At 38.4% G+C, this 25,348-nt stretch overlaps 1 protein-coding gene across 2 annotated transcripts; it reads left to right on the top strand.

Annotated features, from left to right (window-relative positions):
• The first annotated feature begins 227 nt into the window (after positions 1–227).
• Positions 228–24,658, top strand: LOC140950130 (beta-arrestin-2-like). 2 transcript variants are annotated; one of them, XM_073399311.1, is made up of 20 exons: positions 228–338; positions 1,445–1,477; positions 4,188–4,218; positions 7,565–7,625; positions 8,264–8,311; positions 8,640–8,667; positions 8,974–9,031; positions 10,385–10,495; positions 11,226–11,285; positions 12,606–12,673; positions 12,787–12,847; positions 13,979–14,053; positions 15,192–15,276; positions 16,412–16,484; positions 17,437–17,512; positions 17,997–18,064; positions 18,807–18,890; positions 19,859–19,965; positions 20,873–20,936; positions 22,290–24,658. In XM_073399311.1, exons 1-20 carry the CDS (start codon positions 334–336, stop codon positions 22,384–22,386), a joined length of 1,293 nt encoding a protein of 430 aa, XP_073255412.1. In that variant the 5' UTR covers positions 228–333; the 3' UTR covers positions 22,387–24,658. The 2 variants fall into 2 exon arrangements, with proteins under 2 accessions (XP_073255412.1, XP_073255413.1); XM_073399312.1 differs by lacking the exons at positions 228–338; positions 1,445–1,477 and adding an exon at positions 3,359–3,902.
• The last annotated feature ends 690 nt before the right edge of the window (positions 24,659–25,348 follow it).

Genomic DNA, 25,348 nt, shown 5'->3' with positions numbered 1-25,348 from the left:
TAAATTCAGAAAAGTCACCGAAAAATGCCAAGGTTTTCCCTCAGTGGCCTCGCCGTCATGGTGATATGACAATTCACTGCGTACGATTGTCTGGCGTTTCTGAACTATATTCAATATTTCATATCTGATCAATGTTAGAAATAGCAGTTGATGTCACATGACGTAGCTTGACGTTATTATTGAAATAAACACTGTGGCAGAGGAAAGTGCAATTTAAACAGCTTGCTGTCTCTCGCTATTAGTCACGATTCTTACGACGACTTTCGAGTTTGCGTTAAAAGGGTGGAGAGTCGACTGAGAACACTCAACAGTCTGTTGGCGGGAGAGACGGATATGTGGTACGAGAGGGTAAATATTCACACTATAATTTTCTTAGCTCGTGATTTTTTCTTTCGGTATCGGTCCTTGTTTTCAAAGGTGCGGAAATAGCAAAATAGCTGGCTATATATGCAAGCTGCAACGTGAAAAGAAACAAGGCCCTTGCATCGCGAAAAACTACTGCGCAAAATTATGGAACTTTCTGTCAACCCTCAGCCGAGTCGCCATCGATAGCTGAATCGCTATCCTCTTTTTGCTCTTTTTGCAATCATCACACACTTCCTTAGTGCAGGAGTTAGACGTGCCGTTTCTACTTGGTTCCTTTGAGCGAGCGAAACGAACACAAATCTCGAGAGAATATGAGTTAGGCCTCCCCCCGGGAGGAACTCAACAAAATTTGGGGGGAGGGGAGGCTCCGTCTCTAGGTCCAACCCCTTACCCTTTTCAGAGACCATTTTTGACAGGTTAAATACCCCTTTCGTATACCTTTTATTGAGATGTGGTAACCCTTTCGTATATTAGGCTAAAATGCTGCATCTTTGTTAACTGTTGTAAAACACCGTCTTTTAAAATGGTATGGTAAACTTGAAAGTTTTCTTATCTTTTTCAGAGCCATAAAATGCGCCTGTTAGTCGTTTCAGCAGGTCTTGTCACAGACTGCAATGACAGATTTCTCTACACTTTCTTATACTTCAACTACCCTTTGATATAACCCAAAGCCTGAAAAAGGTGGGCGGGGCCTCCCCGTATAGGCCCGTTAAAGTGAGTACCCCCCAGGGCTGATAACAGTGGAATTTGCTTTCCCTGTTGAGACACTTTGGCTAGTACAGTTTGTGCGTTCATTTCAGAACACAAAGGGCTCAACCTCATCCCCAGGGTGCTGTTCCCTGGCTTTGGAAAAGCGTCCTGGAGACTAGGTTGCAGAGGGCAGTAAACAGTTTGAGTAAGGAGAATGAGGTGCACTTCCTTATATGGCATACATGTGGGCGTGCCCGTACTGGAGCAGGTCAGGAGCTTATGTGCTCTTGCGAAAGGGCACAATTTTTGACCTCAAAACAGGGTCCTAAATAATGGGGTTTTCACTGTTGTGAGTACTAAGCCGAGTCTTATCTTTTGTCCTAAACAGTGCGCAGAAACAGAGGGTGTCGTCTCATGCAGGGTAAGTATTTATTTAAGTTTTTTCCCCTTGTCCAAACCAGGAGCTTGGCCCACCGCTCCTCTTTACCTTCTCAAGAATCAGGCTAGTGGTTTGCTGTTTGTTAGTTCTCACGGTCTTCGTTAGAACTTGTTCCAAAACGCTCTTGTAGGGGTTCCACAGGGGGCTCTGCAAACCAGTAAATCTTCGCAGAGTTACCATGCAGCATAGCTTTCCCACATTACTGTGAACAAAGGCACCAACTTGAGGCTTGACTGAGGTGACAAAATACAATGATTTGTGTGAAGCTGTCCACTCGAGCCTCGACCTCATTTTATTGTGTTAACTCACTGGAGACGAGGAACTGCGGGTCCCAGGGGGAAGGGTGGAAAGTGGGAGGGTACTCCCTTTACATAAGCCATATAGGTATGTGCCGTCCCATCGGATATGGTTTTTGGGCCTTTTTGGTCTCAAAACGTGTATACTCTTTGCCCATTTTCGTCTGAAATCGAGAATGGTTTTCGATGGAACTACAGGAGCGTATGAACGTATATACATGTATATCGTTTAAATTCCAAATAAATAAGAAAAAAATAGAAATATGCAAATTTGAAATGCATTTGAAGAAATTTTTTGTTTGCGCTCTAATCGAAGTAATTATGACATAATTCCCGGCTAAAAGCCAGGTCTGAAAACGAGTATCGAATTTAGAGATCAGGTCTGACAACGGGTAAGAAAAATGACGTTTTTTGGTCTGAAAAAGGGTAGGTCTCTTATACTTCCGTTCTAATCACTTCGACTTCACCTAAACTAGGTTTGTTAAAACAAAAGGAAAGGAAAAACAAAATACGTTTTAGCAGAACAGAATTATCCTCATATCTCAAAGAAGAAAAATGAAAAAAAGTCTGAGTGTGAACTTTCATCAACAGAAAAGTTACTGAAAGAGAGAAGATATTGAACAACAAGAACAGCAAATCGCATCAGTTTCTCGCGCCAAGGAAACACTTTTCATAAAAAGCTAAAAATCGGAGAGAATGTGTTCGGCCGGATTAGTTTTATCTGTAAACAACTGAAACACGTGTCTGAAATATTTTATTTTCAGTTTTAAGACTGCTGTAGGGCATTCCTGCTCGATCACTCCACTTTTTCCTAGCAAAATCCCGATAGGAACGCTAGAATAAGATCCCTAGAATCATCGGGGTATTCACCTATCTAACACCTTGAGATCACATTTATTCCATGAAATTGGGATTGGCTTCACTAGTGGCTTCACTACAGAATTGTGTCGTTATAGAAAGAAAATAATGGCATGGTTAAAAATTGATGAGAACGAGGGGAAGCTCGATCCGGTAGACGCTGAGGATTTGAACGCTTAAACCTTGTCATTAATAGGAAGGACGAAACTTTGAAAATCTCATTTTTCACAAAATTATCTCAAGCCGCGTTAATCCTAATCAGTTCTCCGTTCAAGTGTCACATTTTAAACCTCATCTAACTTAAAGCATTTTTTGTTTTATATGTTATGAATTTTGGTGCAGTCCTCTTAAGGTAGTTGGAAGCTACGTCCTTTTGAAGAATATTCAAATGGACCGTACAAACTCTTTTTGTTTTTTTGAAGGAGCCTGTTAACTGCTTCGCTGTGTGTTTTTGCTCAATTTGCAAAGCCGGAAACTCAGAACTCATTTAATTAAGAATTCAAAACTTTCCGTATTAATATTCACACACTGTTCTCTAGTCTAAAGCAATTAAAGCTTAAGGGGGATTTGACCCTTTTCAAAGAGATAGGTTTCCTAATTTTAGATCTCGAGTCCATATTTATCCCATACAGTATATCCTGAATGCCGTCAAGCCCGGGGATCTCGCAGCTGTTTATGTTTAAATGAAAATCCCGATTATTTGATATACGTTACCTATTAAATTATTGCTAACCAGTCGAAGATAAATGATGTTAGATCTGCGTGCAAGATGTAAAGCAAGCCAGGCGTAAATTATTCACAAAATACGAACGTCGCTTACACCTGTCCAAGTTTCACTTCTGCGAAGAATTGACTCTTGTGACGTCACAACATCTTAATCCCACTACTGCTCATGCGCATCATTCTGTGAAATGAGGGTGCGCTGGTAAATCGAAGCTAAAGGGGTTTTCGTGCTCAAATTAGTTCTCTGGCATCGATGTGGAAGGAGCGATTTACATCTTTTCTTCGCTTACATCTTACTCATATGTGATCTGTCAACGCTTATCTTATGTACGCTTGAATTTTCCGAGGGAATTTGAAAGGACTTCCCTTGCCCCTGGGAGATCGAGTTGTGTACAGTGAATTTTTATCCTGCTGTCCAATTACCATTTCGTTTCAAAAGGCGTTTGCGATTACAGAAGGACTTTCTCTTCATGATAGCTGCTGTTCGATTCTATCATGGAGAACTGTGACTCGAAAAAAGCGGGAACCCGGTAAGTGAGCTAAAAATCTGTAGTTATCAACAGGACAAGGTCTGCTTACATGTACTTTGCTTGTGTTTTCACACTCGGTATCTCTGTATCTGCAATGTTTCATGCAAATTATCCCAAATACAGCTTGACCCTATGTTTTGTTTAAAGTGCATGTTGCTCTAAGTTTACTGGGGAAAGTCGTCAAAATTTGGATTATTTCACTGGGTGTTAAAATCATAAATTATAAATTGTCAAAATTATAGAGTTTTACCCGTGTGATTTTTGTCGGTTCATTATTTTTTGCAGTGTTTTTAAGAAAACTTCGCCGAATGGAAAGGTGAGCAACTTAAACTTATATTTTCATTTTCTTTGTGTAATGAAACGCGATTATTGTAAACAGTATGAAAAATCAAAGACAATATTTTCCTTGCTTTATTTAAAATTAAAGTTAGTTTGAACGATGGCCATTATTTATCATGTTCAGCTTCGTTAAGAACGCTATTATCCTTGGTTTGAATATTCATCAGTTCACGGTTATGTCTGAAATAAATGCGGAATAAACGATGGGCATTTTGTGACAAAAACAGAGAACTGTCAACTGGGATATGCACAAGACATCCACTCACACTTGATCGAGTCTTTTTTGTGTCAAATTTTCGTTCAGTGGAGTCAAACTTTGAAATTTGAATGTTGCAATACGGTAAGCTTAGAGACGGAAGGGTTTTGCATCGGTCAACAAGAAGTCTTCTAAACCTCTTAGTTGTTTTGGATTATAAATTTGTGTATACATGTTATAAAATAGGAATAAACTTTATTAAATACGTAAGATGCCAAGATTTTAAAATACGATGTATTTCCCTATTTCACACAGTAGATTTTATTATACTCGTTAAATTTATTAAGCTTAATTAAGACTTTTGCACATTTACGTATTATTTGTTCTGAAATATAAATTCACTGTTGTGCATTTTAAAGATTTCTTATTTAGAGAAATGTCATAATTTAGAAAAAGATGTCAAATTATTGATGTTAGCCAATCAGGTGCTAGCAGTCACAGGACAATATTTACCAAGCAGCTGTGCACGGGTTTCAGCAACTTGACAGCCTAATTAAAAGAACTGTTTAATTTGACTGATTTTGTTAGTAATGTTTTTGCCAGATTTGGACGAACTACAGCCCACATGGAGATTTCTATTGTTTCTTTAGTTGCTGGCAATTATAAAGAGATATGCATAGCAGCATTGCTAATCTTGTTGAACACAGTTTCCCCTTTTAAAAGTTTTGAAAATTACATTTAGATCATGACACATGGACTCAACTTTTTTCCATTTGCCAATTTTGTGTCTAGTGCATTCATCATCTTTGTGTAGCTCCCGTTAAAGCCTGAAGGGGTTTCAGTTTGGTATCAAAAACATTCATACATATTCAGTACGCTTATTGTCCAATTGAATGCACAGATTTTCTCATGTGCAAGAGCCTGTCTCTCCTGGGCCTGATAAAAGTCAAGGGAGGGATTTGAATCCAGCCTCAGAAAAATGGATTTGAATTATTGAAGCAGTTAAATGCTGATTAGGATGAGCATTTTGTATTAGGAATACTACTGAAGATGAAATTTTATATAAAATGGACAATGTATCCTAATTTGCAAGTTGATGAAAAATTTTAAAAATTAAACAAAGAAATCTACAGGAGTTAAAAAAGATTATCAGCCTAAACAAGCCAATTCCCATTACATTGCATTGGAGTTAGATTTAGTGACACTCTACCTGAGCAGTTTAATTCCTCTTGTATTGTTGTTGATTGTGGAAATTATTTTCTTTTGCACAGTGGATTCTTGAAGGCAATTAGACGCTTAAATTGTGTTCTTTAGTTTCACAATGTTATTTGTGTTTGCATTACTACACTGTATAATAGTTAACAATTATTCCACGAGTGCACGTTGGATATGAGATGGTAGATAGCCAATGAGGCAGGTAGTGCCGAGTTGGCTATAAACATCTCATATCCAACAAGCGCGAGTGGAATAAATGTTTTATTAAATATGCCCACAAATTTTGTGAATTCTTCCCGGCTTTATTAAAAAACAACCAACTTTTATCTTGTTTTTAATTTTGAGCAGACGCGTACAGTTTCCATATTTGGAGAGCATGGTAAAATGGCTCATATACCATGATGGCGAAGCCAATCAGAGCTCTTATAAAATGCATTATCCAATGATTCAGACTTTAATAATTATTATCATTTGAAGCAAATTTTTCTTTCTTTTCATTGGCCGAGAGCCCACCACGTGACCTGCAAATAACTGCCTACAAATAATGGTCTGCTCATGCGCAATGCCGTCCAACAGTGTTTGGCTGCAAATAATATTCTGCACATGCGTAAAGGAAACTGTGCTTTTCTCCTTCCTGCGATCGCTCTTGCATGAAAATGGCAGATCGATTCACTTCCCGAGGATATTCATTAAAAAAAAACAAACTCTGTGATCGAATGATAAAACAATAAACTATTGAACTTGGTTATCGCAAAATATCGGGATTTGTCAGTGTCTCTCAGCCTTCGCCTTTGGCAAATAATTGATCTGTTCACCACAGAAAAAAAAATGATATTTTGCTCAACCTTGTCCAATAACTTGTTAATTATATGTATATCAAACAACCTTTGTTATTTACATGTATATGTAGTACTATAGAAAATGAATATTCTCCAAAAAGTTTTAGGAGTTGCTCTAAACGTTCATAGCACGTATTTTATGCTTTGCCTTCAAGTTTCCTAACCTTGATAAAATGCATGTACTACGTGAACATGTACAGCCTACATATATATGCTGTTCATGTTTTGAAAACAGTTATTACATCACTTGATTTTGAACCTTAAGTATAATATGGCTTAAAAGTGCACTTTACATAATGTATCTGAGTGTCAATGTAATACCATGAAAGTACTATAGAACACTACAGTATTATTACAGAGAAAGTCCCTCTGTGTAACTATTCTTGGAGAAGCATTTGTGGTGTCATTTTTCAATAAAATATTATCCTGATTTTGAGGAACTAATTTGGACAATTTCAAAATGGGTGTAATACACTGGTAATTGAAGTTTGTATCATGCACTTTTGGATGGTGTAGATTACAAAGTTGTACTGAGTTTAATCGAGGATGGTATTTAATCAAGTCATTACTGTATACATGTATGGGAACTCTCCTTTTAGGCTTTCCAATATAAATAAAATATATGTGTTATTGATCTAGCTTGGGGTCAAGGTGGCTGGATTTTGGCCAAGTTCTTTTTTGCATTTTTATCGACCAAGACAAACTCAAGGTCAATAAAAACACACACAAAAAAACAAGGCCAATATACAGCCATCTTGACCGTGCAAGCTCGCTTAATAAGGGATTTATTATATGGCGGAAAAGAGAACTTCTACTTGTGGAACCAATGCAGGAAATCCTGAACTGGCAAGATGAGCCTCTTACCCACTTAGGTAGCCAATCAAAATGCAAAATTTGCTTCGTCTTGTCTGCCTGCTGGTTCAGCAATGCATGTATTATTAGAATGCATATCTTAGGGGAACAATGTTAGTCACTTTAAAGAAAGAAATTGTTTGCTCATACTAAAACGACTTACATGTACCTTACTTTAAGAGATTAAAGAAATTTATCTGTGTGTGAACTGATTTCAACAGATTACAACGTACCTGGGAAAACGTGATTTTGTGGATCATCTTGAACACATTGATCCTGTGGGTAAGTTTTCTTTGTTACTGATTTTGTCACACAAAATTATTACAACAATCCCTTAAGGTTGTATGAGACTCATGCATAAAGTGCAACAAGTGGACATTGTCAACTTTATGAGAAATTCATGACTGGAAAAAAATTTTGACCTTTCCAACATTTTTGTGTCCAAGATTTCAGTGCAGATACAGTACTTCAGGAGCTGACTCTGCAGAGTGGAAAACTTGGTTGACTGTAGTGTGTCATGAAAAGAGCAGAATTTGAAAAGGGCACTTGTAGATAGGACATAAAGCATTAATTTCAGAGATGACAGATTTTGCTTATTTAAATGATTATATCTTGCTGGCAAACTTTAAATTATTATCCAGTGGTAGTAGCGTAGTGGCATAGTGGTTGGCATTTTGGTTTTCCCCTCTCCTTAAAAACCAACAGTACTCTGCCGCTCATAAGTCCTGGTGTGTAAAAATTTTTTGGTTCTCTTTTATGTAGCTTCAACTCTATGCATAAGGTTTTTACCAGCCTAATAGCATGCATGGCTAATGTCAGACCCTACTAGATTGCAAGCGCCACATAATTGAATGCTTTGCTGGACAACAATAAATTTTCAATGTTGTTTAAACTTTTGTATTTGCACTTTTATGTCATAGATGGTGTTGTGTTAATAGATCCTGATTTTGTTAAGGATGGAAAAAAAGGTTTGTAAGGAATATTCTTGGTGAATTTTTTTCTCTAAAACTCCTGCAGAACCTTTAATAAAGTTGATAAATCTATTGTGAAAGTGAGGATTTTTTAAAGCTACGGGTGATCCTAGGACACCTGTTAGTGTAACACCATCCACACAATTTATACCAGAGTTTTAAAGCAGAGCTCTACACACGCACTTCACAGAGCCCCATAGCTAATAAAATTTGGTTATCTATCCATCAAAGAAATTTTGGTAGTCACATGACAGTACATCTGCTGGCCCAACTGTCCATCCACACTACGTGAAGTAATAAATATTTTTTTTCTTTTGTGTTACAGTATTTGCCCATGTCCTGGCAGCATTTAGGTAAGACAAAATTCAAATAGAAACCTATTATAGTTAGGTTTATGGTTAGGTTTAAGCCTTTGGAAATTCATGGAATCTGAAGAACTCAAAAGAGTATGAACCCAGTGAAAAGCCCTACAGACACTTGTATGTGCAGTACCATGCAGTATATCCGTTACCGCTCTTTACATACATGTATACCTGGATGCCACTGGCTGTATGGTATGACTGTACATGTTTAAGGTACTGGCAATACCATGGAGACTTGTTGAGTGATCATTGCTTTTATTTGGCTAAGGGCAAGTTTCTTTGTTGTTGTTTTGACAGATATGGACGTGAAGATTTGGATGTGCTTGGTCTTCAATTCAGAAAGGACCTTTTTCTGGTACATATGCATCCTTACTAATAACCAATAGTGCCTTCACTTTTAGTGTCATTGTTCTTAAGCGAGAGGGGGTGAATGCTTAATAATGAATGTCACAGTGTTTTAACTTATCAACCCATCTGGTTCTACACTCATGTTTCTGCTGCAGTAGAAAAAAAAATAGATATCATATCTAAACATATGAAAACTACTGTTATTATCAGTGACTTATTGACCTGCTTGTATTACTATTACAACACCTTCCTTTCCAGTCAACAGTCATGATTTTGCATCCATACATAAAAAATTCCGGTTAAAAAAGGACCTAAACAATGGCTTTTCTTTTTCCTTCTTCTTTTTTTTTCACTTCTTTTAATATCTTGAAATAAAATACTGTTTTACATAAGTACACGGTATGTTTTCATATACATTGTAATAACCAGATTAAAACACGTCATGGAAACTTGGAGATATGGAATTTATGTTCCTGTGTTCAAATCTACCGTAAAATTCCGAAAATAAGCCCCAGGGCTTATATTTTTCAAAGGCCCTTTTTGAGGGGCTTATTTTTGGAGGGGCTTATCTACGAAGGGAAATTTGCGTCTCAAAATCGATTGGGCTAGCCTTATAGTTGGAAGTAAATTTACCGTTTTTACTTTGTTTTACATTGTATTTGAGAGCAATTTTCCAATTACAAGCCCTGGGGGGCTAATATTTGGAGGGGCGATTTAACGGAGGGTTTTCTACCTTACCGGTTTGGGGGGCTTATATTTGTAGGGGCTTATACATGGAGGGGCTTATTTCGGAATTTTACGATATATCTCATTTGTTTGCTGTGCTCACTTATGAGATATCAATTTGACAAAGGAAGATACCATGTTAATTTCATATCTCTGCCCATGCTTGTATTATTCTCTCTGTTTGATGTCAATGGGGTTGTTTAGCTAGTAGCTTATTATTATTAACTTATGGATAGGATGATTAATACAGCTGTATGATATTACTTTGGCACATTATCTTTTTGATATAAAGGTTTGTCAAAACTGTCCAACCTTACTGTACAGTGCAGATTAAAATGCACCAATCAATAACTTGTTGCTTTTAATGTCACACAGTCTGTTTATATCTTCACCTGGTAAAGACCAGTGGTAAGACAGGGCTGTCAGTAGGTTTTGAAGCAGCCATAGCAAGATTCACCCGTAACATCTCAAAAAGATTTATATCTTTGGCTTTCCACTTTGATCACAAGAAACATCAAGTAAATTCAGTTGTATCAGGTGTAATGGGTTATGACCCTCTTGTAAGAGGTTGAAACCTTGCCATCAGTATCAAAACAAATCTAAGGTAAAGCTTAAACTCATCTTGTTTTCACAGGCCACTATGCAAGTTTATCCACCAAAACCAGAGGATGAAGTTCCCTTGACAAGACTTCAAGAAAGACTGCGTAAAAAGCTAGGCACTAATGCCTACCCATTCAAGTTTGAGGTTTGTTTAGACAGATGGAGAATTTGAGTTGTTTCTTTTGTATTTTAATGTGAACTTTACAACGCAGGCTTCAAGGGCCTATCAAAAAGTCATTATTTTCACTTGATAGTCTACTACTGGTCAGTTTGTCTTCAAAGCTCATCAGACATGTTATATCCCATCTTTTCGGCATGAAACCTAGTGAGCAGTTAACTTTTCAATTTACCAATTTTTCCCATAATTATTTTTGCAAAGTAATATTATGTTAACGCAGTTAATCTAATCTGATAAGGAGAAAAACCGTGTATTTAGCAGGTAGTTACAAAAGTCCTAGGGAACAAATGTCTGTCAGTAAAAACTATCAAACAGTGATCCTCTATAGAGGGCCCTCTCACTTGATAAAGCTAACTGTACATGTATTTCAGTTATTATACTACTACATGAGAAATTTCTGCAATTTGATTGGCTTAGAGCAGTGTTATTTCACCTTAATTTGAAATACCCGCATATGAAAATTACAAACCTTTTGTGGATAGTAGTATAAACAAATAATAGCATGATTTGTATGTGATATTTGGTAAAAATACCAGTTGTGATATTTCAAGATTGTCTCAAATTTCACTCGCATGAAATTTTGTATAACAATTTTGAAATATCACTCATGGTATTTTTCCCAAATATCAGTACAAATCATGCTATTACTTATACATTTTACTCTAGAAAATTTATGACCATCAATTTTGTTTCCTAGTTGCCCAGAGGATCTCCTTCATCTGTAACACTCCAACCAGCACCAGGAGATACAGGCAAGGTACTGGAAATATAGAAAAAACAAACGACAAAACTTTATTCATACATGTAGTTAAAAATTACCAGAATTATTTTTCCACCCCCCAAGAAGAGAACAAATCAAGGTTGGGGGAGAAGAAAAAAGGGGAATTTCAAATATCAAGCTAACTAATATTACAGCTTTAGCTGCAAAGGTAACATTGATTTAATGGGATTGCATTAGTTGGTGAAATCAGTATGTGTAAGGAAATTATTGGTAATAAAATAAAAAAGATTGTGGTGTTGTGGGAAATACACCAAAGCAACTGTATCTCTTTCCAAGGAGTACAGGGTCTCAAGAGTGTGTAAACATAATGAATAGTTTTTTCTTATTATACATTCAAGATCCCACGACCCTTGTAAATCATAAAAACCTCTGGCATGTTTGTGACATGTTTTCTACTTATTTCTGAGAACTTTGATGGGTTTCATCAAAAAATGCATTAAACAACAAAAGTTGAGATGCTGTGGATGCGTAATTGTGCAATTTCAAAGGATTGAGAGAAAATAAAACATTTTAAATGCACAACTCCATCTTCAGTAAACTTTCATTTTTGATTGCTCAGGAATGACTCGATCAATTCATACATGTGCAGTTGTCAAAGATCTGTGGAAAAACACGTCAAAAAACTTTGTTAGCTGAAGCATTCATGGGACTAGGCAGGAACTTTGAATTGTACTTTAATATTACCGCTTGACCTGTCTTTAACCCCCTGATTGTTGTTTGTTAATTAAGTGATAGAATGTGGGACTGGCAAAATATATTCACTATAAAGAGGTTTCCTTACATTAAGGTTCTTTTTCATACATTGTACTATTTCTGGGGCAAAGGATGTTGTTCGTTATCTAGAGGTTGGTTATAGAAGTTCCACTGTAATGACAAAATTTCAAAAGTTTAATCAATATCGTTTGTGATCTCTCAGTTGACATGTATAAAATTACAAGGTCACTGAATTGTGGTCAGCAGTTACCGGCAGCGTACAAACAAACTAACAATAAACGACTGTTTAACTTTGACGATAGACGGATTGAAAGGCACCAATGACATTACCAGTCTTCATAGCCACTTAATTGACCAATCAGATCAATAACCAGAGTTTCATACCATCAACTGACGTGATACAACTCACTTTTACTCTGATGATGACTACCGCAGAGGTTGTTGAAATTAAGTGACTTTCAGCAACAGTCCTATTCAGTTGTATGTTCACCCAGACGATCATACTCAACGTATTTATATAAAATTACTCTTGTTTCTTGACAAGTGCACATATCCTGTCTATTTTCTTTTTGTGTCCTCCAGCCATGCGGAGTTGATTATGAACTTAAAACATATATCAGCGAGTCACCCGAAGAGAAGCCTCATAAAAGGTGACCACTTCTAAAATATTATTTTGCCAGCTGAAATAATATTGAATCTTGTGATGCTTTAATATTAACAGACTAAATTATGGACTTAATTTTTGTTGTTACTCTCTTTATAGGAACACAGTAAGGCTGGCAATTAGGAAAATCACATATGCACCAGAGCGTCCATTACCCCAGGTTTGTATTGTAGTTTATACTTGGGCGGAGTACCACGTAAAGGATTCACAATGCTTAGGAATGTCCCAAAGTTGCTTTTTTGGGGACAAGATTGGGCGCGCAAATTCCATGAGTTTTCGGTGAGTCGGTTATTTGACGAAATGAGAGTGGAATTATTTGTTTGAGACATCTTGAGATCACTTTGAGTTCTTTTATTTTTTTTGAGGAAGAAATAATTGTTATTCTTAGCTCACCCCAGGTTTGAACCGACTCACCTACAAACCCGTCAGATCAGAAGAGACTCTAAGTTGAAGGATTAGCCGATTGCGCCATTGCAAGCCAAGGTAGTTTGTAAGGCGAAAAGTAGCTATAAAATCATGCACTATAGCCTTGGGACAAGATTGACATGTCACTTCTTGACTTTTTGGCTTGTTTCAGCGGATTCACGAGTTGAGACCGGAATTACTTCGAGATATCTCGAGATCACCTCTAGTTCTTTTGGCTACAATGAATATTTTAATAATTCATTCGAGGAATAAAGAATTTGGCTTCCCTGGGGTTTGAACTGACTCATCTGCAACCCAGTCTGCGACCCATCAGATCAGATGCTAAGTTGACCGATTGGTCGATTGCACCACTGCAACCTAATGTGATTTGTCAAGTAAAAATTAGCTATAATCGAGACCTTGAGATAAGGCGGGCCCCCAGTCATCCAGACCCTTTGATGGTGGGGGGGGCAGTCTCCAAAAAAATTTTTTTTGCCCTTCGGGCCTCAGTTTGGTCTAAAAATAAGGAGGGCCCCGGGCCGGGCCCCTCCCCTATATCTGTCTTTGTAAACCCTGTCTGCCCAATTAAAAAAATTATAGTACTTTGCAAACTTTTTGCCAAAAAGGTTTCATTTGAATGGTGCATATGTCACAGATATGCATGTAACAGATTAAAAAGTTAGAGTGGCAAGTAATCTTGCCACAACTTGGTCAAAGTGAAAGTGCAAGTTAGAGGATCTTTTGTAACTTGTGGTCTCACAAGAGTGCACATGATTTCCTACTAATCAGTTTTGCTTAGCTAACTAGACAGCATGTTTTACGGCAGAGCATTTTGAGGAAACTTTTAAACTGACCAAATTATTATTATTCTGAATTTGTTAAACAGCCCAGGGCTGAAACAGATAAAGAGTTTATGTTGAGTTTGCATAAGCTCCACATTGAGGCATCTCTGGATAAAGAGGTAAACAGAAGCATTGGTTTGTTTATAGTGGAAAGTGCATTCAGCTTATCCAGCTAGTTTACATGCAGTCCACTCAGATACGTAGAAACAAATAATTTAAATACAACATAACAGGATTAAAGACCCCAACTGGCAGGAGACAACCAGTTGACTATTTACAAGTGTGGCAAAGGATCTGAACTCGGGATTACAGAGAACAAATCCAGCAAGCGGCCGGAATGGGACTTGAACCCATGACTGCTGCATTGTGAGTCCAGTGCGCTGACCACTCGGCCACACTGCCTCAAATTTATGGCATGATACATGTTCAGTCAACTCTTCCTAAGCTAAAACAGCAGGAACAGGCAATATAATATTATAATGTTTCTCTTTAAGAGACCCTGTTTACATGATGGATATTTGCCCCGAGAAAAGGCCCCCCCCCCCCCCCGCCCCGTTTAGTTGAGTCAACTTTGATGAGTGTTTACATGTGAAAAACGTTGACCCATTTACCTGAGCCAACACCTTTGCACGTGTTCTGATTGTCCCACCTTGCCCGAGTTGACCCAAACAGGCCAGCCATAATGTTTATATTGATAAAAACTGGCCCAGCTAAGAGGGTGACCCTACAGTGTACCATCGAAAAAGGGTGACCCTTCTTAACTTGTGGAGCCAACTTTTTATTTTGTTATGTAAATGGTTTGCCAAGTTTTGTAAGAAAATGTATGAAAAGTTGACTCGCGCAGGGTAGCTCCGGTGGGCGAGTGACCCCCTTGCACAGGACAGCTTTTCTCTCCATGATACAGGTCAAAATTAAATTCAGGTTAAAATTATTTTTAACATAGGTCGATTCTCAATTTCCTTTGTCTCCTACATCTAGCCCTAATTCATGATTAGTTAGGGTTAGGAGACAAAGGGAAATTGTGAATCAACCTATCTTAAAAAATTTTAACCTGAATTTAATTTTTTTTAACCTGTAACATATACATGTAAATGGGCCTGAGAGATGCCCATAGAGAGTTGAAGAAAGTGACTGAAGAACAGCAGGAACCAACTCTAGTGGTCGCTTTTTGAAGGACTGTCCATTAGTAGAGAATTTATTCTACGTGTATATTTTTCTCTAACTCTTGATAATTCACGGTACATGTACCATCAACAGATGTATTATCACGGGGAGGAAATTGGAGTAAATGTACATATTGCAAATAGCTCATCCAAGACATGCAAGAAAATAAAAGTTACAAGTAAGTGAAGGCTATTTTCTTAATTTGATTTATATATTTAAAAGACCAATTAATGCCTGGTTAATCTTGAATTAAAGATATGCTGTCAAGGCCTTTTTAAAGAAACATTTTTGAAAGCAAATCCCACGAAATGCAAGGTGCCCAGAAGGTTCAATTTTTGTGCAAAAACATTGAGATTTTCTTGTTGTGAAAGGGCAATTAAGTTGCAAGAGGCCATCAGGGATGGCTAGAGTACAGCTCTGAATGTTGTCTGAGACTAGAGCAAAGGGTTGGAGATCATTAATTTATGTCAAACCTGTAATGGTCAGTTTTATGTCATAGTAATAGTTTAGTCACAAACTAAGGTATTTTTAATGTCAAAAGTTAAATCCAAAATAGAAGGAATACACAGTACTCAAAACAAACTATAGAAGATAAAAGTGAATACCAGTAGAAGTATCATAAAAGGCAAAAATAGTTCCAAGTTAGTACACAGAGACTGCAACCCCCTTCTATCTATCCCCTTGGAGAAATTCGTAAGGCTAGTTAGTTTGAAGGAGTAGTAGCCCAAAAGAAAAAAAAACCTTATGATGCTGACACATTTTATGACCGACAGCCATCTTTATCAAAACTAAAAAAAAAACAACAACCAGGGGGGGGGGGGGGGGGGGGGTGGCCTCGACAGAGTGACTTTGCGCATTGTCGCAATTGACACCTTCAGAAACCTATTTACGGCTACTGACACTTGTGAGGTTTTTAGTTTTGATAAAGATGGCTGTCGGTCATTGAAACTGTCAGCATCATTATGATTTTTCTTTCAGGCTATGCTTGAAGAACATTTGAATAGATGCTCTATCTATCCTGTTCCCCTATTTCAGTACTTTGTTGTAATGCATACCCCATACTTTCTCTCACTACCAAGACAAAAACATATGGAGCAAAAAAATATAATATTATGTATCGCAAACAAAAACATTTAGAGAAAAAAAAGATGGATTACAAAGGGGACAGGCTATTGTTATCACGATTTTTTTTTACTTGAGGCTCGGCTAATGTCTAGGAAATTTCAGGGGATAGCTTTTTCTGTTTTTGTGTCATGTTTTTTTTGGGCAATGCATTTCAGACCAATAGTTGCTGTACTTTTTGTAAATTTCAGTACGACAGTTTGCAGACATCTGCCTGTTTTCAACTGCACAATACAAATGTCCAGTGGCCTCTTTAGAATCTGAGTGAGTATCTTTTATGTACTGTTTAAAAAAACTCACAGGACTGTACTATCAGGTGTAAAAAGTCTCGGCTTTGCCTTGAGTTTTTAAACCTGATAATACACTCCTGGGAGTTTTTTTAACAGCTTCAAAATCTCTGATATAGATCAACTGATTCTTGCACTAATATTTAGATTTGGGGATATTTTGGTCTAAAAAATTGGACTTACAGTTTAGCCGTGTCTTTATCCAATACAAAGACACTCATTGAACGTTGAACTCTTGTTAAAGAGTCATCATCATTATCATCCTTGCCTTCTTCGTTTCGTAAAGTACATGTAGGTGACGCTATATATTATTAAATAAATAATGGTAATTGAACTGCGTGGAGTGCAACTTGGTCTGAAATCATACTCGTAATTTCAAAATTGAACGAGCATGCAGCGTGACTTCAATTTTGAGTTGCACATATCAAACAGACAAGGCTAACTTGCTGTTTGTTAGTGCGTGAAGGTGTTATATTTGGCTTGTTAAATATTTCAAGTGTTAGATCAATGGACATGTTACAGGTCAAAACTAAATTCAGGTTAAATTTTTTTAACCTAGGTTGAGTCTCTATTGCCTTTGTCTCCAAGCGCCTTAATTCATGAATCATTTTATTAGGACTAGGAGACAAAGGAAATTGAGAATCAACTCAGGTTAAAAAAATTTAACCTGAATTTAATTTGACCTGTAACAGGGTCAAAGGAATGAGAGACAGTAAATTTCCCTCTAAACGGACTTTTAGTCCCTGATCAAACATTGAACTTCACGTGACTGTGTCCATCCTCATGGTAATGGCAAAAATCTTTTGTTCTTTGTCACTCATTAGTGTTAAGTTCATAACATGTGAAGTTCAACGTTTGACCCTGGCCTTAGAGTGAAAGTGTTCAGTATTAATTTTGTGTTACTTTTACATTGTCTTATTTTTACATAGAGATGGGTTTCCAGTTGGACAAAGTGGTACTTTATCAAAAGTTTATCGCCTGACACCATTACTAACCAACAACAGGGTAAGGATGCCTCTGGAGAAATTTTTGGTTAGGGTTAGGGGTTATCCATCTCCTGAAAGTGGGTATTTCTACAGTCAATTTTACAGGGTTCGTACAGTCTTGAATTCTTGAAAACGTCTTGAAATTTGCAAAGCGATTTTCCTGACCTGGAAAATGTCTGGAGAATAGAAATAAAGTCTGGGAAAATGGCAAAAAGTCTGGAAATGGTTTTGTCGAAGCTACAACAAGAGCTTAATAAGTGAATTTTTTCTCCCTCGGTCAAATCTCGCCCACAGCCGAGACGTTCAATCAGATAATGAGAAGTTTCAGAACTTGCTTATTTTGCAACTTTACAATGTACCTTAGTGATGCATCATGAAAAAAGCCTGGTTCTTGCGTTTTCAAGGTCTCTGTTGATCACCTATATATTCTAAAGAAATAAACACTATATTTATTCTTACAAAGTTTGTTATACCAGAATTCTTTGTTTGTTTTTCTTCTGAAGGAGAAAAGGGGATTAGCCCTGGATGGACAACTTAAATATGAAGATACAAATTTAGCCTCTTCAACCATGTAAGTATGTAGTATAATACTGCATCCAGGTCCTTATATTAATTTTCTATTGTGTGCCTCGTAAATAACGATTTAGAAATACGAATCCACTGAATGGTTCTTCGTCGACCTGATTCCTGGTTGAATTGGAGTTTAGAAATGTTGGTTTTTGAGGAGAGGGGGATACTGGAGTACCCGGAGAAAAACCTCTCGGAGCAAAGGAGAGAACCAACAACAAACTCAACTCGCATGTAAATGATGATTTCGAAGCTGCGATATGAATCCAGACCACATTAATGGGAGGCGAGTGCTCTCGCCACCCTTAAGATACTAACAACATCATTATTAGTCTCATTCAAAAGTATCGTCAGAGGTTTAATTTGAATGGTCACATCAGAAGATTTCTTTCACAGACTCAAAAGGTAGAAGAAACCTTTTCGGTAGAAACTGCGCCATTGGAAAATTAGTACATGTAGCTTTTATTTAAATTGTTGCGCTAAAGGATTTTTTCACAGATTTCCAAAGGAAGAACCTCCTAGAACCACCTGGTACAGGACCAGAAAGTGCTGCTCGGTAGCTTTTATGTGAATTCTCACAGCAATATTATTACAGCAGCAAAACAGGCTCTGGAACTGATTTGGTTAAATTGGCTACTCCTCGGTTACCATACGAATCAGAAATATGGAAAAAAATACCAAGTGACCTGAAAGTTGCAAAAGATGAATTTTTCTTTCTAATTCTGGTACTCTGTCCTGTGTTGTAGAATGGATGACGATTCTCAGAAGGAAAACCTCGGTATAATAGTTCAGTATAAAGTGAAAGTGCGCGTTATAATGGCATACGCAGGGTAAGAAATCATTTCATTTGTTATCTAAAACAGCAGGAACACAATACAGGTGCTGTTTACTGTGCTACCTTTTTTTCATCACTGTACCGGTCGGGCAAATCTTGGATGAGGGCCAGCAAACTATAGAAGTTTTTATAATTTTCATATTTAAATCCCAGAAGATCCTTTTTAAACCTAGGGCACTTGGTTCAAATTTACTCCAACCAACAGGAGATTCAGTATACCTCACCTTCCAATATTAGAGCCGCTGTAGAAACCTGCCCTCCCCAGTTACACAATTTACTCGATTTCTCTCCCGCCCTCCCATCTCTGACATCCCGCCGAGCTTTGCGAGGTTGATACACGTATTTCTGGTAATTTTCATAATGCTGTGGAAGCCCTCCACACGATCACTCCATTATTCAGGCCATTTTTTGCCGGCTGCCAAAAGGTCCAATTATTTTCTCATCCCACACCCTTGTTGATGTGACCAACCTGTTACTATATTATGTGACACCAGCCTGTAAGTAAGAGCAGTGTCTAAACACTGTTTAGTCTTCTACGCCGGAGCTTCACAACGCTCCCCGCCCCCACCCCACTAAAAATGGCTGCTTAGAGACTGCAAAGGGGTCGTAAACACTTTATTTTTAAAAACACTCTTGAATATATTTGTTTCAACAACTAAGCGATTTCTCCTACGGTAATTGGTTGAGAGCTATGGTCTGTGAGAGTACACACCAAGGAAATGACGCGATGATGGCGCAAAGTGTTTTTCTCTCTGTCTAGCGCTCTATTTTGCAAGGAAAAAGACCATAAAAATGAGGTCAAAATGTTCAGAACTTTGCAGTAAAACCATTTGCCTTCGGCTCATGGTTTCACTTAAGTTTTCAACAGTTTGACGTCCTCTCTCTAGTGTGCTCAGGGAAAATTGTTGTTTATTAATTTTGTTAAACAGCAAAGTTGATAGTAACAATTGTCTTGTCCAACAGGGATGTGACGCTGGAATTACCTTTCACTTTAAGTCATCCCAAGCCTGCAGAAGAAACACCTCCCCCAACACCCGTCCAATCGGCACCCTCAGAAGAGGCGGCGCAAGGTAAATACAACATACGTAGGGATGGGAGGGAGAAGTTACTTCTGTTGTGATTGCAAACCATCTGCACCCCGTCCCACAACCACTGTACATAGAGGAGTTAGTAGATAACATGTTCATGGATTGGAGGGGAGTATCAACCACCTCCCCCCCCCCCCCCCCCCCCACTTTACCACACCAAACCCACTGAAGAGCTGGGCAACAAGTTGTAGTTGAAACATACTGATACACTATTGTCTTTTTTTAACCGTCTCCACCCCCCTCCCTCACACCATTATAATAATCGTCGCCCATATGGAAGAAGGCAGTGTGGCTAATATTTTCCAAAGGGATGAGTTCCCTGGTAGAGAACTGGGCTAGCAGGCCGACTGTCTCGTCACGCAACGCTCCTCCCCCTCCTCTCCATCTCTTGCAGCTTGGGGAGAAGCATTGCGTGACAAGACTAAAACGGCTGCGTTGAAAACTAGCAAGCAGAGGGACATAGGTCTTGACTCCAATAGCCCATTTCACAGTTGTGGGCTTAGTTTCCTAGCCTTTAAGTGAACGTGAGGCTGAGGTTGAGCTTGTTTTGGTACAAACCTCCTTCCTTTTCTAATGTAAATTTTTCTTGAGGTGAGGCTGAGGTTGAGCTTGTTTTGGTACAAACCTCCTTGCTTTTCTAATGTAAATTTTTCTTGAAATTTACATGATAAAGCAGAAAGGGTTGTATCAAAACAAGGTCATCTCCAGCCTCGTTTCTACCCGTACATGTAACTGTAAAATGAGCTATACAGTGAACTCGAAAGTTTTTCCAAGCTGCCTGCTTCACTGATTTGAGAAACACTGTTCTCGACATATGGAGTGTTAATGTTATGGTTGCATATTTTGGTTTCGTTTTTAATTTTAAGTGTTGATTGTTGCTCTTTTTCAGTGGCTTCTGGTGATGTGCCTGCACAGGCTGCGGTTGATCACAATTTGATCGATTTTGATACCGAGTAAGTATCTTGTGGTCGTACTCGACGAAACACGCGCATTCCGTCGTTGGGTAACAAAGACCTGAAATTGGTCAATGGGAACCATGAAGTCCTTTTAGGGGGTTGTGGGGGGTGGGGACTCAAAGTAAAGGTATGCTGTCAGCTGGGCCTTCAAACCCTGACCTTGTTTAAGACCTCCCCTACTCTCTCACGCGCATTGATTATTTCGCGTCCCATACCGTAATCAGTTGATTAAATGCCGCTCTCGATAATCGTCACAACCAAATCAACAACGTGGCGTTTATTTGGGGACTATAAGAAAAAACTCGGTACAACTTTGTAATCTACGCCATCCAGACTTTTACGACTCTAACCCAGTTAGTGAAGTGCGGGATTCTTTCTGTTCCACATCATATTTGCAAATGGTTTATCGTAATTAACCATTTTCACATGACCATAATGCACCTTGACTACACCCCCCTTAAAAAAATGCATAATAGAGGGAAGTTGGAAACAATGGTTATACAAAATTTGGAGGGGTAAACAAATTATGGTCTATGTGAAAATGGTGAATTGTTTTGTCCGTGATTTAAGAAGTGTTATTATTCATTCAAGATATTTTTCCGTTTCTGAGTGCCTAAAGTCCCACGCATAATTCATCATAACCAGCAGTTGTCGGCCAAATTTGAAATAATTTTGTGATATGCAAAAAATGACGTCAATCGTGAAGCAAAATTGCCAGATTATAGAACCCGTTAACCGACAAGACTTGGGCACAAGGTTGAGTTGTTTTGGTAGTGACTACAAAATGGCGGAACATTTCACTCGTTCCACCAGAAAGAAATAGGCTAAAAACATAGCAAGAACACAACTCGACGGACTACATCCGCTATTTGGGGAACACTTGCAGACCTGAACAACCCCTCATCTCCTAATTTTGCCGATAAACATGAACTTAACATTGATGAAGGTAAGCATGTTTTAGCTTTTTTTTAAACTTGGAATTATTTTGAATGAATAATAAAACAATTATTGAATTCGTCTTTCGTATCATTTGAAGAATTATGGAGATCTCAGAGGGTGTTATTGACCCTCCTCGATCTCTGTAATTCTTCAGATGATACTCATCCTTATTCAATAATTGTTAATTATTTTGAAATATGCACCGCCCTCAAATAAACGCCGCATTGGAAGCTCTAAACAGTAAACAAACGCCGCAGCGTTTAATCGAATAAATACAGTATTTCTTTTGTGCGCGCCACGCAGGGTACCTAACCTTCACTTGGTTGAAAAGGTGGCGTATTTTTATTCCACTCTGAGTCACAGGACTACCAGTTTTTACGATTTAATGAGGAATCATTATTTCTGTCTTAGTGGACCTGATAAACAAGAAGATGATGATCTTATTTTTGAAGACTTCGCAAGACTAAGGCTCAAAGAATCCGAACATCTCGGAAGCACAGACGCCTGACAAATACAACAATTTAATTCACAAGAGAAAACAAGAAGGGTTAATCACAGAGGATGCTGTGTGCAAAGGAAAATAGAGACGCCCTAACAAAGAGCAATTTGTGCAGTTCCAGAAAGATAGGGATTTTGAAAATTTAGTATTTGCGTTCGGTGAAAATAATGCTCCATTCGCCACTTTAAAAACAAGAGGAAACTGGGCCGAGTTAACTTTCGCAATGACTTCCGGGACTGTTACTAGCGTCACGTCCCCAGTAACGATCCCAGAAACCATTGCGGGACACATTTCGGTTCCAGTTCCCTACTCGCTTCTAAAGTGGCAAATCGGTGGTTTGCGTAACATTGTTTCGTGTTGGGACAATGTAAGCAGGATCTCTAATGATGTAAAGCTATTTCCGCATAGGCCTGTTATCATTGTTAGTCTCCCTCGCTGCTGTTTTTGTCTTGTCATGCAACTTTCCTGGGGAGGAGTGTTGCGTGATGAGACAAAAACGGCTGCGAGGGAGACTAGCTACGAGTCTGTTCGTTGTTTTCTTTCTTCCCTTTTTTGCGAGTCTTTGTTCCTTTGCATTTGGTGTAGCCAAAGGGGTCTGAAAACGGTCCCGGGCTTTAGAAGTCTCTATTTCTCCGCCTTCATCTGAAAGGGTATTTATAGACGAGTCAATAGTAAGGAATGTTCTAATTATTATATTATTGCAATATATGTCATAAAACAGTGCTTTAGCCAAATAGAAAAACGAATATGTCATCTGTGAATAACTGAATTGCTGACTGAAGCTGGTCGACTCTGACTTTGACTTCAGTGTTGTCAAACTTTTTTTCCTTGGCGTATCGTGACGTCGAAATTATAAACGGTCAAGTGTTTAGTCATGATAGCTGCTTTAGCTCGTCTACAGGTGTAGAGACATTGATGAGTTTAGGTTTCTGGGAAACTGCCCACCTACCCCTCCCCTAAGCCAACATTAACACTTACTTCTCACTTAGGGCAAAATGTTGGCTTACGAAAGGGGTAGGTGGCCAGTTTCCCAGAAACCCCAGTTAACTGATTGACATTTCCTTAGGCCAGAAACTAATATGTACAGTTGTATTGCTGGTTATTAGCAGATAAACCTTTTCACTCTCAGACGGAATGATGGGAACTGGTAAGGTGGACCACTCTAACTTTTGAGTCTATGGATGAAATCCTGTGTTGTTACCATTCAAATGAAACCTGTTCAGTAGTACTTTCGCATGGTACATAGATCATACTGTGCCATTTCATTAGTTGCACAGTCAATTCTTCTGTGAGACAGACGCCTACAGAATTGGTCTCTGTCCCTTTTTTTGCTTTTCCTACAGTCTTTTGTCACCCTGTAAGAAAGGCGGACACCTCCAAGACAGACAATAGGAGCTCTATTCAGAAACCTTGAGGCAACTGGCGTTAAGTGACGCAGACCTCGTTCGTATTAAGGTAGACCTGAGACATGTTTTGTCTAAAAAACGTTCCCTGCATTCATGTGAGATTGTATGAAAACAAAAGAACACTGTTAGTAACTGAACGGTGTTTGTATTATGAAGATGTCCGTAAGTAGAGGTGCAACTTTTTCGTACTAGAGAGTGATTAAAGAAAGGCCTTCAAACAGTTCTCTCTATCGGTCCAAGAGACCGGTCTCAGTGTTACCCGTCTTACGGAGAGTTGACTGTTTTAGGGAAAGCTTTATCAGTACCGCTTTTAAGCTGGCGGTATCCTGTAATCGAATCGCCAGAATCAAAGCCTCGTTTAATACAGCTGAATTTGTAATATGCTTGTTAGTAATAGCCATATATGGGTCAGTGACACTTTCGGGCGAACGAAAATGAAATTGTAAAAGCTTGTTCAACGAAGCCTGAGTGTCCTTATCCTGCGAATATAGCCTCCTTTCATTGCTTCCCGTCCCAGCGACGAGGAGCAATGAAAGGCGGCTGTATTCTCTGATTGAGGTAGCGTGTGAGCGACCTTTACTTCTCGGGACTTAGAATTCGGTGCGATCTGTAAGAGGTCCAGTGGAGGGTGGAGGGTAAAATCACTTGGCTGGCTAGTAACGCCGCTGCCTCGGTGCTCGTGAGTGACGGCCTTTACTACAAACTTATTATCCGATTGCAGGATACTGTACTGAGGCTCGTCAAGCTTTAATTTCCTGCTAGTTAAAGAGCTGGAAATACTTAGTTAAATTTTACCCGGAAACACTGATTAAAAATGTATAAAGATGTATCTTGTTGAAGTTGGACGAGAAAGAAAAATCATTCCTCCCATAGTGCGTCTCTTCTGTTTTTGTTTTTCGAACTATAGTGGTTGTGCTTAGTGGTAAGTAATAGCCATTACTATAAGTATGTACTAAAACAGTGGATAGTGTTTTTCGCGCGCTCTGATTGGCTACTCAATCAGTGACTATCCTGCACTATTGCACTATTCACGGATTCACCTCCAGTTCCTCCGAGCGAGCGACGCCAAACTCGCGTAAGTTGCGAGCAAAATGCCTCCCCTGTTTGCTGCCGTAACAAACAGAGAAATTTCACAACTAATCAAGCAAGCTGTTCCCAAAGTACACGAAGATGGTGACGAAGTTCGGTGTGGAAGTTGTAACAGGTAAAGCTTTGTTTTTTTGACTCGAATTTATCGATAAAACGGGTGAAGAAATTTTTTGTTTACAAATGCAAATTTAGCTTAAGTCTTGCGTTACTTTGTTTAGTTGACTTGTTCATAAATAAGCTTAAAAGTAAATTTAATAATCTTTTTTTTACAGAATGATTTTAAATACAAAAAGGATTCACAACTCCTTTTGAAGAAATTTCCCCGCGAGACCTAAACAAATGCCTTTAAAAGTTTTATTTGTCGGCAAGTAAAAGCGACAGCCGCGGCCGTTCGGTCATGATGCGCCAAAATTGTAATCGTTGGCAACAGTATTTGAGTTAATATATGGATTTAGCCAGGGCTAAGAGCGAAGCAC

This window comes from Porites lutea, chromosome 10 (assembly GCF_958299795.1).
Source record: "Porites lutea chromosome 10, jaPorLute2.1, whole genome shotgun sequence".
In the NCBI taxonomy this organism is placed as follows: Eukaryota; Metazoa; Cnidaria; class Anthozoa; order Scleractinia; family Poritidae; genus Porites; species Porites lutea.
The sequence above is the reverse complement of the archived record's forward strand: the minus strand, read 5'-3'. Positions and strand labels throughout refer to the sequence as shown.

Bases quoted from the DNA above. Each gene is read 5' to 3' on its own strand.
- LOC140950130 (XM_073399311.1), top strand. The intron at 8,668-8,973 runs GTAAGACAAAAT...TTGTTTTGACAG, and splicing joins CATGTCCTGGCAGCATTTAG to ATATGGACGTGAAGATTTGG. The intron at 18,891-19,858 runs GTAAGAAATCAT...CTTGTCCAACAG, and splicing joins GTTATAATGGCATACGCAGG to GGATGTGACGCTGGAATTAC.